We start from the raw sequence: 13650 nt of genomic DNA on the forward strand, positions 1-13650 counted from the left end.
GAATCTAATAGTAATAAATAAAAGTTAAATCAAAAACTTGCTGAGTTTCAGATTATTTTTTATTACTAAAAAAAGGCACCAAATACAGGCATCAGTATTGATAGCATTGTTGTCATTTTCCACAAAATGATAGCACCAAAAACATAATGTCATTCCCATAATTCCCCACTCCCGTGTAGTTTGATAGGCACACAGTGGGAAGATAACAGGAGGTGGGATCAGCGAGAAAGACGCATCACATGAGAACAAACGTGTTTTTCTTCAGCAGTGCACTCGAACCAGTGTCATACACTTAAAAAAATAATACAGGTACATCAGTAGCTGAGTGGTAACATAATACATCACAGGAGGGTAACATAAAAGTACATAAATGAATACAAATAATTATCTGAGCGATGTGAGAAAATGGATTCTGTGTCTTTGGGCAGAACAAAGGCAGGTAGACACGTATCTCCTATAAGTGATTATTTTCATTAGGACAACAGTAAGGCTGAAGCAGTCGATCGTGTGGACGGGATCAGTGAAAATCTACGTACACTGTCACAGAAAAAAACAAAAACTTTGGGTGATTTATTCTGAAATTCATGAGGAAAAATACTGCATGGCACTTAATATTGGCAGCTGTCAGAGCACAGTACAAACTCAAAAATTAAGAACTGGTGTTGAGCAACGTGACAGTACAAATGTCTCTAAGTAAGGCTTAAAAACAGGTTTATTTTTTTAAATGCAAATCCTGCTAATGAAGGCAGAAATAACAAAAGAGATGGCATAATTGCACTTGAAAAGGTTGTCATTCATTTTTGTTATTTACACTCATTCATTCTCGGGCGATAGCAGCACACCGGACGTGCCAAACACTTTAACAGCAGCTGTAGCTCGTGTAGAGGTTTCTCTGAAGGACGTTTCTTTTTCGTGGAGCCAGAATTTTGATGTTTAATTCATCTGCAGAATCACTGAGCAACACTAGTAATACAAGGGGGGATCAGAAAGTTCCAGCTTTTAAGCCAAAAAACCCCAAAACATGAAAACATTGCTTTAAATTTGTCACATTAAAGGTCATCTTCTAGAGAAGCCCTGATTTGAACACAAATAAACTCGTTATCCTCAGGTATAGAATTCAAAAATCCCTCAGTGAAGCAGATAATTCAGAGACGGTAAACCTCTGCCATGAGATGGAAAACTGAGGCCCCTTCATGGAGCCAGGGCAGGATGGGATGGCCTGGAGTCTTGATGATGGCTCCAAAAGCGAGTCAAACCCATCGACCTCCATGCAAAAATGCCCACCTTAACAGCATTAAAAGCACATTTTCAGCCTTGCTTCTATTGGTAGTTTACATTTATAATAAGATGCCAATTATTTTGTGTGTTTTTGGATATTGGAATTAAGGGCGTGGCCACAATAACTGACAGGCGTCCTGACACAAGCCGCTCTCTTTGTGTCTTTGTGAAGCCTTTTGATGATCATCTGATGATGAAACAGATGATTTAACTCCTGATATGTGCGATGTGGTTCAGACCAGAGGAGAAGCTGAGGAGGTTTGGAGACTGCCTACCAACTATTGGAGGTTTACTGGGCACGCCCAAAACTAATTGGAGAGATCCAGCTCAGGAACGCCTCAAGACCAGCAGGAGGAAGTGGGAAGTGTTTCTGGAAAACCTGCTGCTGGTGACGAGAGCTGGGTTTTTATTACGTTCCTTTGCATTTAAAGAAAAACAGCTCTTCATGGCAGGAGCTGACTGTTTGAACTGTGTGTATGTGGAAAATGGTGAATGTATTCAACAATCAGGCACTCTTTTCCTCAACAACAGGGCTGCTAGCACTACTGCTACTCATCACAAAGTTGTAGTCTTACTGTGAAGTTGGGGTAGTTGCATGAGCATCCAGGACTGCAGCACTGACAGTTTATGGTTTGGAACAGAAGCACTTTTCTCATTGACTGTCTATTCTTTTTCCTGGTCGACCGGCAGACGGGTCATTGATATTTGACCTACAGTCAATGGATTCCAACAATTTTCCAACCATGCTGCATTTCTAGAGAACACGGCAGAAATGCAGGCGCACGATGCCCACATCCACCCAAGGGTGGAGGATCCATCCATCAGGAAATACATGAACAGCACGTAGTGATGTAGCAGGAGCTCAGGGAGCAATTTTAAAATAAAGATTTGGCTATGCTCCAGAAGATGATCTTGAAAGGGAGACATTTAAAAGGCCTGTTCTAGGACTTTCTGATCCCATCGTTCATCTGAAGGAGGACTCCTACACTGGCTCCCCCTCCACAGCAGGGACATGAATAGCAGTGACGTGAATAAATGCAGCAGAAAGAGTTTTTTTAATGTGTTTTTTTTTCTTACAAAAACAATCACCAGTGTCTGAGCTACGGCTCACCGTTTTGGTGCTAAAAAGGTTGCAAATGTCAAGTAACACAGTAATGAAATGAACACAGTTTGAGGTGAAGTTTGGCTGATCAGATGCAGATGTTTTGGCTGTTTCACACAGCTGTGTGTTTTATGGATTCCTGAGGTAGCCCAGTCGCCTGCGCGTCACACTCTTCCCTTTTTCAACGTGGTATAAAAATACATTAACCTCTCATTCCATTAAGTACAAACTTTCTTTTAGAAAATACCTTTTTTTAAATTCCACTTTCACCTTTTCCTCGCCTTCCTCGTCACGCGTTTCAGACCTCAGTGCCGTCGTTGAGGTTGTTGTGGAGTTTGACCTCCAGGTTGACCTGTTTGACCTTGGCCTTGCTGTTGGCCTCCTGGTTGCGGTTCAGGACGTTGATGTTTCTCACCGTGCAGTGCTTGGTGCCGAAGTTCTTCTCCACACACTTGTCCATGCACACCTCCACTTTGGTGTTGAGCGGATACTCCTCGTAGATTTTTGGTTCCTTCTTCTTGCTCTTCTTCTTGGCCAACCGTCGGCAGCGGCGGAACAAGAAGCAGGAGGCCAGCAGGACCAGGACCAGCAGGGTGATGGCGGCCACACCTCCCCCCACGGAGCTGCCCACGTGGGCGTTAAAGGTGGGGGAGGGCCCGGCTTCCAGGTAGAGCGACTTCATGTTGGTGCCGTTCTTTATTTGATCTCCTTCGTTGTCGTAGATGAGCGACTCGTCAAGCGTCAGCCGGCCGCTGCGATCCACCAGGTCACGTTTAGAACGGCTGAGCTGATACGTCACAGAGCGCTGAATCCTGGGGTTGGACCGCGACTCGGGGCCGATCACATAAATTACCTGCAGGTACCACTGGTGCCCCGCCTCCACCTGTCAATCCCCAGAAAGAGAGGATCATGTTAGCTGCACAGTTTGTTGTAAAGTAAATTCAGTGTTCACGAATTATTATGTAGAATATGCAGATCAATAAATCTGGACCCATCCAGCTGGTCTACGGCGCCCCAGAGGTGGGAAGTAACAACGTACAAATACTTCATTACTGTACTTAAGTAAAATTTCCAGGTCTGCATACTTTGAGTCTTTATTTTTTGACAACTTTTTACTTACACTTTAAAAACAAATATCTCAAACTATCTACTCCTTACATTTTTAACACAGGCTCGTTATTTTAAGTTTAACACATTGAGGGACGTTTTTATTTCCCAGCACTGCACAGCTTCAAACATCAACATGAATTAAATTAAATGGGCTTCAAACTAACTGAGAGGGGCAGGATAACAAAGACAATCCTATTGATGCACTGGTGATTATGACACACAACAAGATGAGAGAGATGCATCTAACTAGACCTACAGAAGAGGAGTGAGTGCAAAGAGTGTAATGTTTTTTATGTGGCAGGTAATTTCAAATGAAACTCTAAAGATAGCTTAACATATATTAGCAAAAACAAACTATTTGTGTGACATCGGTCATAAAATGTGTCTGCTGCTGTTTTTCACAAGGAGAGAAAAGTGTGAGCGCTAACTTCACTCAGAACGATGTAAGAAAGACAGGACAGGAGAGAAATAAGAGGTTAAATTTCAAGGTAAGAACAACTCAGTGACATTTGATGAACTGGATAATTTTATCATTCATTTTAGAGCTTTTTTGATAAGATATTGTTTCCATACATGATATGTTGCCAAATTATTTTTAAGTATACTAATTTTTTGTTTTTCACAGGTTGCATGTAAACACTAGGCAGCTCAGTGCAGGCTACACTGTTTGCAGCACTGTGGTAAAACTTAGGGTAGTGAGTTATGTTGGATTGGTGCAGAGCAGCTGTGGCGTTCATGGTCTGTGCAATATTTTTGGCTCATGTGCAAGTATGTGGGTCCCAGTCTGTTTCAATGTTTCTTACACATACACCATGTATATAGTTTCACTCACATATATGTATACATATACACTGCTTTTTATTTTTTTTATTTATTATATATTCTTCCCCCTTTGTTGTATATTGGTTTCTCTTCTTCTTACTTTTGCACCTTTGTGGTCCAGCTACCCAATTTCGCTGTGCAAGAAACTGCACAATGACAATAAAAAGTCTCTAAGTCTCTAAGTCTACTGCAGTTCCCACACCCACTCTTTTTGTGAATGTTGCGAGCCTCCTTCTACACGTTGGTCAAGCTAAGATATCTGAACAGTGGATAAGAATTCCTGTTCTGTATGCGGGTCACTGTTTATGAATGCAAAAGCTTAAGGAACGCTAAACTGTCAGACTTCAGCATTTCAAGAAATTTATATTTACCAGCTTTTGATATCAAACTTTCATCACTTGCCCACAGATTTCACGTATTCTGTTACAATATAACTGATCTTTCATAGCCATATCAAAAAGGTCTATCTGCCATACTTCTTGTTACTGATTGAGATTTTATCAAAGTAACTATTTTAAGCATCTCCAAAAGTTCAAAGCTGCTGTGGCTCATTGAACAAGAAGTCTTTACTGTCTGGACTAAATCTTTATTACTTTCTTGTAATCAAACTTACATATTAACTTAACAGCATATTAACAGCTACTTCTCACATCAGATATATATACACATACACACAAACACACTATTGCTGTGCTAGACAGCGCTGTACCAATGTGCTGTTTCTGATTCCACACACCTTGTAGAGCGCATCAACCTTCATCGTGAAGCCGTCTACACCTGGCATGGCCGTCATGGACTGCAGCTCTGGGATGTCTGAGGCAAAGTGAGCCTCGAAAGGAACGTCGTGGAAAAATCTGTCACAGACATCGGGCTGTTTACGATCCTGCAGAGGAAACATGAAGAGAAGAAATGATAGCACATGTCCAGAAACACTGTAGTCTCTTTCTTCAAATCAGAAAACTTTAATAAATCTGTACCAGCAGCAGGAAGCGATGTTTGAGGTGTTTGTTGGGTTGAATGCAGCCGTACTGCGGCCCCTCGTTGTACAGAGTCCCCGTGGGGTCGAAGAAGGGAACATATCCGTCCCTGCCAGTGCACAGGTAAACCTTCTCCAGCTGCAGTTTGTAGGCTGCGTTCAGGTTCTGCTCAGGGTTCCACAAAACCCTGCCGTACAGAGTCTGACCTGCAGGGGGCAGCAGAGGGACAGGTTTTCTGCTGTGTACTGAAGCGTTTACTTTAGGGAATTAGAGTGACTCGGTTCATACAATATTGTAAAATACAGTAAACAAAATTTGATTGTTTTATTACATAATGAAAACATGTTTCTGTATATAATAGTAACAGAAAAGTATGAGTAATGTGAGGAAATATATTTTGTTAAATTAGTAATCATGTCCACTATTGAATATTAAAAAAAACACAAAAACAGATCAGCATGTTGTTTACATTTTAAAGATAAATGCCTCTTACTGTATAAAAAACCCCAAATTAGTACAATAAATATTCATTATTTATTAATATTAATAATAAAATAAAACAAAAACAGCTGATTCTGAGGTGGTCAGACTCATTTTTCGTGGAATGACTTTTACATATATATGTATATATATGTACCCATGGAGAACGCTCCTTTGTAGTCCATCTCAGCCATCGACACATCAGCAGTAGCCGGGTCCATCATGAACACCTTCTCATTGTTGCACAGCTGGAACTCCGTGTTGAGCGAGTAAACCACAGGAACAGGCCTGTTGGTTTGTTGGAAGGCAATCGGCACCAGAAACCTGTGGGGAAAAAATTTTGTTCAAGCTCCTTATGCAGTAAATCTCTATGAAATTAGTTTGGAATCTTGTTGGATTTAAATAAGAGAACTAATTTGAGAAACTGTCTGCGGTAAATGTCTGCAGCTGTTTGGTCGTACTTCTCTGGAGCGTGAGCTGTGCAGGACAGCTGTTTGTCACCGGGATCGATCCACGGCTGAGTTGGCTGAACAGTGCAGGGGACCAAGAAGACTGTGTACTCTCCAGAATAGTCCTTCCTGTTCAAGAAAACACAAAATTATTACTATCCCATCATCATGGGAGGTCAACACGACCTGAGCCTATAGGCTGGTTATGAATGAATGTACTGACCTGCTGTAGGAGCTGGTAGCCCTCCACAGCTGGTACGGTGAGTCAAAGGTTTGAGCGCTCCACAGCAGCTGGATGTCAAACTCGATGCCTCCGAGGTGGTCGGGGGCCATGAGGCGGGACTTGTGGCCCGGCAGGGTGTGGTGCTCAAGCACAAACTGACCTGGAGGGAGAATAACAGCAGGGGGTTTGATTTTTAGTGTAAAAAAAAGAAAGAAGAAGAAGAATATATCCTGCATCCTATTTTTGCACACCTCATAAGGCTTTGCGGTCTAAAGGCACCGCAATACCATTTGAACAGGCACAGTAAAGCCCTCTGAATGCAGTTCTACAAACACAGCGAAAACCTGAAGCTAAATTTAAAAATAACAAATGTTTGACCATAAAGGCTAGAACTGTGTAGAACTGTGGGATAAAACTGAAAACCTTAAATTGTCAGTTTAATTTCCTCTCTCTGTGGCCTCCTCATATATTGCTGTAATAAAAGCTGGATTTACATTGATTTACCTCGATCACAGACTGCTCTCTCATTAGCTTCCATTTCTTGTATCAATAACAATATTAAGGCAGACATAATAATTCTATGCAGTGCTCTTAGAACGTGTGTTTGTGGACTGACCTCTGAATTTGGCGTGAGTTTTAAACTCAATTACCAGCCGACCGTCTTCCCTGATATAGATCCTGATGATCTGCAGTCTGGCTGAGAGGACGCTGTCAGTCTGGATACCTGCAGACATGAAAAGCCAGCCAAAGAAAACCTAAATTAGAGCAGAAGTACATCACTAATAATTTCTTGAATAAGAACTTGGATACTTGGAAACAGTCTTAAATCTTAAATGATTTATTTCTACAATGCATTTTCATCATTATCCCATTTTTCAGAAAGGAAATAAACATTGTTACCCTGCACAATGAAAGCAAAACTACAATGTGAAACCAAAACACATCCCGCTATATGTTTACATCCAGGACTGTGGACAATAATAAGGTGTGCAGAGTTCATAGACATAAACTCATGACCTGTCCTCCAGAGCACGGTGTCATAGAAGAAAGAGAACTCCATCTCGGTGTGATGCTCCAGAGAGGCCCAGCCTCTCGGGGCTGTCACGTAGATGTAGGAGACATAGAGAGGAACCTGCACCGTCAGGAAGGACTGAGCAGAGTCCCGAACCTGGAAGAATAGCAGCAGCCTTTAATGTTAATTCTCTCAGAGGGTCACAGAGAACTTTCTTCTGTTTGTGAGGACTTTACACACAGTACAGAGCATTATTTCACCATCAAATAGATGCACTATGATTACATGATGGACGTCCACATCCCAACACAGTCACGGTCCCAGGTTCTGTTTCTGGGGCTGTCTACATGTACCCTATCCTGCAATCACTCCTGTGCATATTTTAGACCTTTCTCATGTCAAATGCCTTTATCTGTGCCTCCTCATCTCCTCTGTTCTCCCGCCTGTAACCTGAAAATCAATCAGTCCGACATTGAGGACTGAGGAGAAATATAAACCCATCGAAGTGCTTTAACCTGCATTTGTGCACACAGACACTTCTTTAAATCTTTTAATAGTATGAACTGTAGATGATGATATTCAATGTGCTTGCAGTTTTATGTTGAGAAAATTATGAAAATTGTTCCACAGTTTTTTGGGAGGTTTTTTTTTTTGCAGATTGTTGAACCTCTGCCCATCTTTACTCATTAGAAACGTCCTGTGATGTTCTTTTTACACCCAGTCTGTTACTGACATGTTGCCAGCAAATCAAAATCACTTCCCAGCCTTCTGTTGCTCCTGTCTCAACTTTTTCGAGGTGTGTTGCTGACATCAAAATCAAAATGAGCTTAAGTTTTCCATAAAGTAGTGAAATGTGTCAATTTAAACATGCGATGTGTTTTCTATGTTTTATTGAGAATGATATGGGTTTAAACAATCAAGAATGCACAGGTGTGTCCTCTGCAGGGGTGTTTTTCCATTTAAATATAAAAACCAAACTACAGCTGCACTGGCAGCTGTGTGAAATGTCATAGGTTACTGAAAATGAAGCTCCTTGATCACCTCCTTCACTTGGGTCTCTGGAGGGAGGGACTAAGACGTGAGGAGCGAAGTCGATGATGTGCAGTCTGGGGATAGTTTAGTCAAGACATCTGTTTTCTGCTCCCAGTGGTCTTCTTGTATTCTTCTTGTTTTTGTGTTACGCTTTTAGATTCCTTTATGAGTAACCTTTTTCCCCCTCTATCTCCCCCATTTCACCTTCTTCACCTTTGCTGCCACTGAGTTTTATAACTGATTTTTAAAATCGATTTTTTTTGTTTTTGCACGTTTCTGCACACATAAATAACTCTTCCATAACAACTGATTCAATTTATCAAGAAGACTGAAAACATTGTGAAGAGCGACTGTTTTAAAAGCTCTGCCTTTGACCGTCCTACGCACCTGGAAGTCCGCGGTGACTGAGCCCCCGCACACGTCGATGAGTTCTGTCATGTCGTAGTAGGCATCGAAGGTCCAGATGCAGCTCTTCAGGTTGAGGTGCTTATAGAACTGGAGGCTCTTGCCCTCGCGGACGTTGGGGTTGAACTGGTAGGGGCGGTCGTAGCCGGGCCCCAGGGAGATGCTGTCATACGATACATCATCGAGGAAGCCCGACTCTGAGGAAGAGTGTTGTCAAAGAAAAGTAAGAAAACTACTCTAATTTGTCTAATTTGTCTAATTTGTGTTGTACAGTTATTTCATTTTTAACCTTAATTTATATTTTATTCCTTCCTAGTTAAATTTACCCTTTTTAATTTTTCATATTTATTTCCTATCTTATTCATAGCCTTTTCCTTTTTTGTTCTCTTTAGGTCACGAGCAGTTGTCCAAGCATTTCACTACATATCGTACTGTGTATGACTGTGTACGTGACAAATAAAATTTGAATTTGAATTTGAATTTGAATTTACACATCTGGTTTAATAATTATTTTTTAAATCGATCAGGAAATCTTGCAAGCATTGATTAAAATTGGCTGCCTACAAAATATTAAACCACGAGAAGATGAAGCTGACTGCAGCAGAAAATTAAAGAATTTTAATATGGTGGTAATTCAAACGTGAGCCCTAGATACTGTAAATGGTTCAAATGTGGATCTAATCACACTGCAGCCTCCTGAAGATGAAATTTCCAGCTGTGAGGTCTGTGTTTGTGTGACTGACCGGCGATCCCCTGAAGGTCTTTGAGGGTGACCAGGTTGGAGCAGACGTGCTGCTGCCTGTAGATCGACTCTGACAGCAGGAAGTGAAGGTTGTGCAGCGGCATGGTGGAAACCAGGGGGAGCATTCCATCCTGATGGGGGATCTGGACTGAGATGTGGATCCTAAACCGGGACATACAGAGAAGAGCAGAAATTAGCATAAACTCTTGGTGAAGATGCTTATCTGGTTTAAAAAGCCGCTACGGACCGGTTGGGGTGCTCTTTGTGCTTGACGTCTAAGTATTTGAGTGTGGCGATAAAGGATTGAGCCTGGAAGCCTCTGGCGGTGCCCGTGGTGACGGGTGTGTGGCAGATGGAGCCCTCTGTGCCGATGGTGGCGATGTTGCTCCTCAGCGGTGTTCCCAGGTGTCCAGCTTTGTCTCTGGCCTGAGCCACGCAGCGAACGTGGAAGCGCCGGCTGAAATAAATGCTGTCCAGAACCTGAGAGACACGAGAGTTTCCACACACAGGGGAAAATTTTTAAACATAATTTTATTGTCTTACTGCCAATAAATCCTATTAAATAACAACCTAATGTATTCGCCTCTTAATTTCAGATTTATTTGACTCCTTAGTTTAACTCACCATATGGTTGACGCTAGTATACGGGGTTGTATCTGTGACCGTCTCAAAGGGGGATCGGGCGCCGCTGGTGTCAGTGGGAGCCGCCACTTCCCACGAGAAGTGAACTTGGGTCTGGTTGATTCCCGCCTCCTCACAGCGCTCCTTCATCACAGAGTACTTGGGGTAGTGAGGGTCACAGGGTGTGACACACACCAGAGGGTAACCTGGAGAGGGAGTCTTCTTGCTGCCCTCTTTGATCACCTCCTGGACATGATCGTAATCAGCGAGAGAGACCACCTGAGCAGGAAGGAGGGTGGGAGATCGTGTAAATGAGAGGAGTTCAGCTTTTACATTTCAAGGGGCTGGCGTACAAAACACAGTATGAGATGAGATTCCTCCTAAAAAGTCGTTTGGGGTAAAATCACCCACCATATAATATTTTAATGGAAGCTGAATAGATATACCGTAAATGTTGGGCTATAAGCCGCTACTTTTTGCACAAGCTTTGAACCCTGCGGCTTTTAGTCAGGTGCGGCTTTTCTATGGATTGTCCGTGATTTTTGTCATATCGTAAGACGATTTGTTTTGTGTGTTCCGCTGTTGTACGGCACTACGTTGCCTGGCGGAAGGATCGGGGTTCAAGAGTGGTATGTTAGTCACATGTCCGTCCGCCAGGCAACGTAGTGCCGTACGAAGTAGCGCGAAAAACAAACTTCAAAGTAGCGCTACGCATTCAGCGGGAGGCGTGGATGATGAGCGGCGATAAACTTGCAAGTTATGCCCAAAAAGCAAGTTATGCCCAACTCCACCGGTGGATTCTGACAGCGTGGAAAAGTGTGAAAACATCCACGATCACCAACGGATTTTGAAGGGCTGGACTGCTGCATGATGGAGAGGAGGACACCGCCACGGCCCTTCTGAGGGTGTTCGACTCTGACACTGACAATGAGGATTTCTTTGGTTTTGAAAGTGACAACGAAGGAGAGAAGAAGAGTGGATGACGAAGCCATCCTGAGCCTGTTTGTATCCGACACTGGAGGAGAGGACTTTGGTGGTTTTAGTGCGCAGGAAGAAGAGAAAGATGGTGGTGAATGACTGACTTTTCTTCTTGTTAAAGCTGTGTTACTGCACCTGAGCCTAAAAGGTAGTCCGAATCTATTTTTCTGGTGTGCTGTAGGCTACTGTTATGTACTACATGTGCAAATATGTACCCATAACTTGTTTTTCAAAATATTAATAAAAGTGATGTCTCCAAACAGCCATCTATTTCCTGACAATTCCCTTTGTGCATATTCTCTTACATATGATAAGTCAACATTGAAACACCTGCGGCTTTTGGTCAGGTGCGGCTAATGTATGTACAAAACAGGATTTTCCCCTGATTTTAGCTTGTGCGGCTAATATTTAGGTGCGCTTTGTAGTCCGGGAAATACGGTATTCATTGCAAGTGGTTCTGGTAAATGCATAAGAAATGTAAAAGCCTATAAACAAGTGCCTGAGGGAAAATGCTGCCCACGTTTGCTGCTGCTTTTTTGGAGTTCTCTGAATATGTATTAGGGGAGAGATGTGCTTTTGCCAGGAGTGGAGACGTTTCAAGTGACAGGTTCTCTAAGTGCTGCAGAAAATAGACAAAAGATTAAGTTCTCAGCTGAATGCTAAAGTTCTCCTAAAGGCTGAACATATCCTCCACTTCTGCTATTCTACTGCTCCTGCTTCATGTATCCTCCAAGGTTCCTTACAATAGGCGTGGCAGGTAGGATGAGACTTCCTGCCGCCTCCTGATCCAGAATGGTCACTGTGGCCATTGTGATCTCCCCAAGCACTGCCTCCACTGGGTCATCAGGCCCAAGGACCAATGAGAAGGACTCGTGCCACTCTCTGTCCTCATTGGACAAAATCTCCACTTTAAAGAGGATGTGGTCCATGCCTATGGAGAAAAAAAAAACATATTTACTCCCAGTAAAATCATCCCACTAACACTCTTCCCAAGTCCCAACGAGGAGCATTTTCAGCACTTACCCGGGGTGAATTTAAGCACTCGACTCTTGGGATTGTAGTCGACTCCAGATTGGGCCGATCCATCCCGGGTGCTGCAACGGATCTTGGACGTTCGGTCCAGATCTCCTCTGCGGATCACTTTGATGTTGAGCACTTCGATGCCATCTGGACCGGGAGGCTCTCTCACCTGAAAGGACGCCTGCTCGAACTCAATGGTGGGAGCTGGAGGAACGGGAGAAGTCTGACTGTCAATCATTTGCACATATAAAACTTTTAATCAGCTTCCAAAATAACAGGTGCATCCAATTAAAACTTATAGAACAGCGGTATAATAAAACCCACCTCCATTAAGGTTTTACTCGTTTTCTTTTTTTTTGATGGAAATAAATAAATACAAACATCAGGCACCAGGCGATAATTAAAAATGAGCCTGTCAGGGAATCAATTCGTGTCACATACATCTGTGCTTCGGGAGGATTTTTAAACATTATTTGTTGAAGTTGACCAAAAGTTGACCTTTGGAATACAAGCATGCTGATCCACACAGGTGTACACACGGGTGTTCACAGACGAGGACTACACCTTTCTTGGCTGCTGCCTCAAAGCACATTGTGCGCTGTCTATCTTGCGTGTTGCACAATATCGTTTATTATTTAGTATCTACTGATATCTACTGCTAGCTAGTTTATTGTGATGGTGCTGTATTTATCATGTTGCTCTTTTTTGTTTGTTTTCTGTTCTGTTTTTTTTTCTCCATACAGGTGATCCAGGTGTTTTGTTTTTCTTTCTTTCTTCCCCCCTTCTCACCGTCTCTTCTCCCCTCTGGTTTTCTTTCTCTCCCTCTCTTTCTTTCATTCTTTCTCCCTGTCCTATCCCCCAGTCATGTCTGTCCCGTTTGTAGCAACTGAAAATAAAATAAATTCATAATTATAATAAAGGTCAATCAAATGGACCAATATGGCAAGGCCATGATGATCCACTTGGTAAAATAAATCCGCTTGGCATCTTTCTTGGCCTTAAGACAACAATTCTGATGGCTAAAGATCCAAACGGGACACACACAAAAAAAAAGAAAAAAAAAAAAAGAAGTTGACCAAAAGAAAAAACGAGGAACATTATCTTAAAATTAGTTTGGAAATCAGGAGCAAGTTCAACATACTCAGGATATTTTATCCATACCAGGCTTCAGTTATTCTAACATCAGCAATTAGGCTGAGGGGTCACACACTTGAAAAAATTAGTGACGCATAGTTCAAAAAGTGCAAGTAGACTATGATATACCTCAAATATGCAGTCAACAGGAAACAAAAGGAATGGTGACGACGTTTTCATTGGTTATTAAATCTATATAAACCCATCACCCAGTAATTCACAACTTAGTTTTGAGAGTTTTGTTCAGGAACCATTTCAATATTCC

At 42.3% G+C, this 13650-nt stretch overlaps 1 protein-coding gene across 1 annotated transcript in view; it reads right to left on the minus strand.

Annotated features, from left to right (window-relative positions):
• Window positions 1–41: 41 nt before the first annotated feature.
• The window catches only part of fras1 (Fraser extracellular matrix complex subunit 1), a 310089-nt gene continuing 296480 nt past the window's right edge, over window positions 42–13650 (minus strand). The window contains exons 60-73 of the mRNA XM_026186630.2: window positions 12255–12455; window positions 11975–12162; window positions 10257–10532; window positions 9880–10112; window positions 9634–9794; window positions 8873–9087; window positions 7459–7609; window positions 7058–7165; window positions 6442–6601; window positions 6231–6347; window positions 5927–6093; window positions 5290–5495; window positions 5049–5195; window positions 42–3263 (exon numbers count right to left, since the gene is read on the minus strand). Of these exons, the coding sequence (XP_026042415.2) occupies window positions 2679–3263; window positions 5049–5195; window positions 5290–5495; window positions 5927–6093; window positions 6231–6347; window positions 6442–6601; window positions 7058–7165; window positions 7459–7609; window positions 8873–9087; window positions 9634–9794; window positions 9880–10112; window positions 10257–10532; window positions 11975–12162; window positions 12255–12455 (2915 nt within the window). The 3' untranslated portion in view covers window positions 42–2678. The remainder of the gene's footprint in view (window positions 3264–5048; window positions 5196–5289; window positions 5496–5926; window positions 6094–6230; window positions 6348–6441; window positions 6602–7057; window positions 7166–7458; window positions 7610–8872; window positions 9088–9633; window positions 9795–9879; window positions 10113–10256; window positions 10533–11974; window positions 12163–12254; window positions 12456–13650) is intronic.

This window comes from Astatotilapia calliptera, chromosome 12, assembly GCF_964374335.1.
Source record: "Astatotilapia calliptera chromosome 12, fAstCal68.1, whole genome shotgun sequence".
Taxonomy (NCBI): Eukaryota; Metazoa; Chordata; class Actinopteri; order Cichliformes; family Cichlidae; genus Astatotilapia; species Astatotilapia calliptera.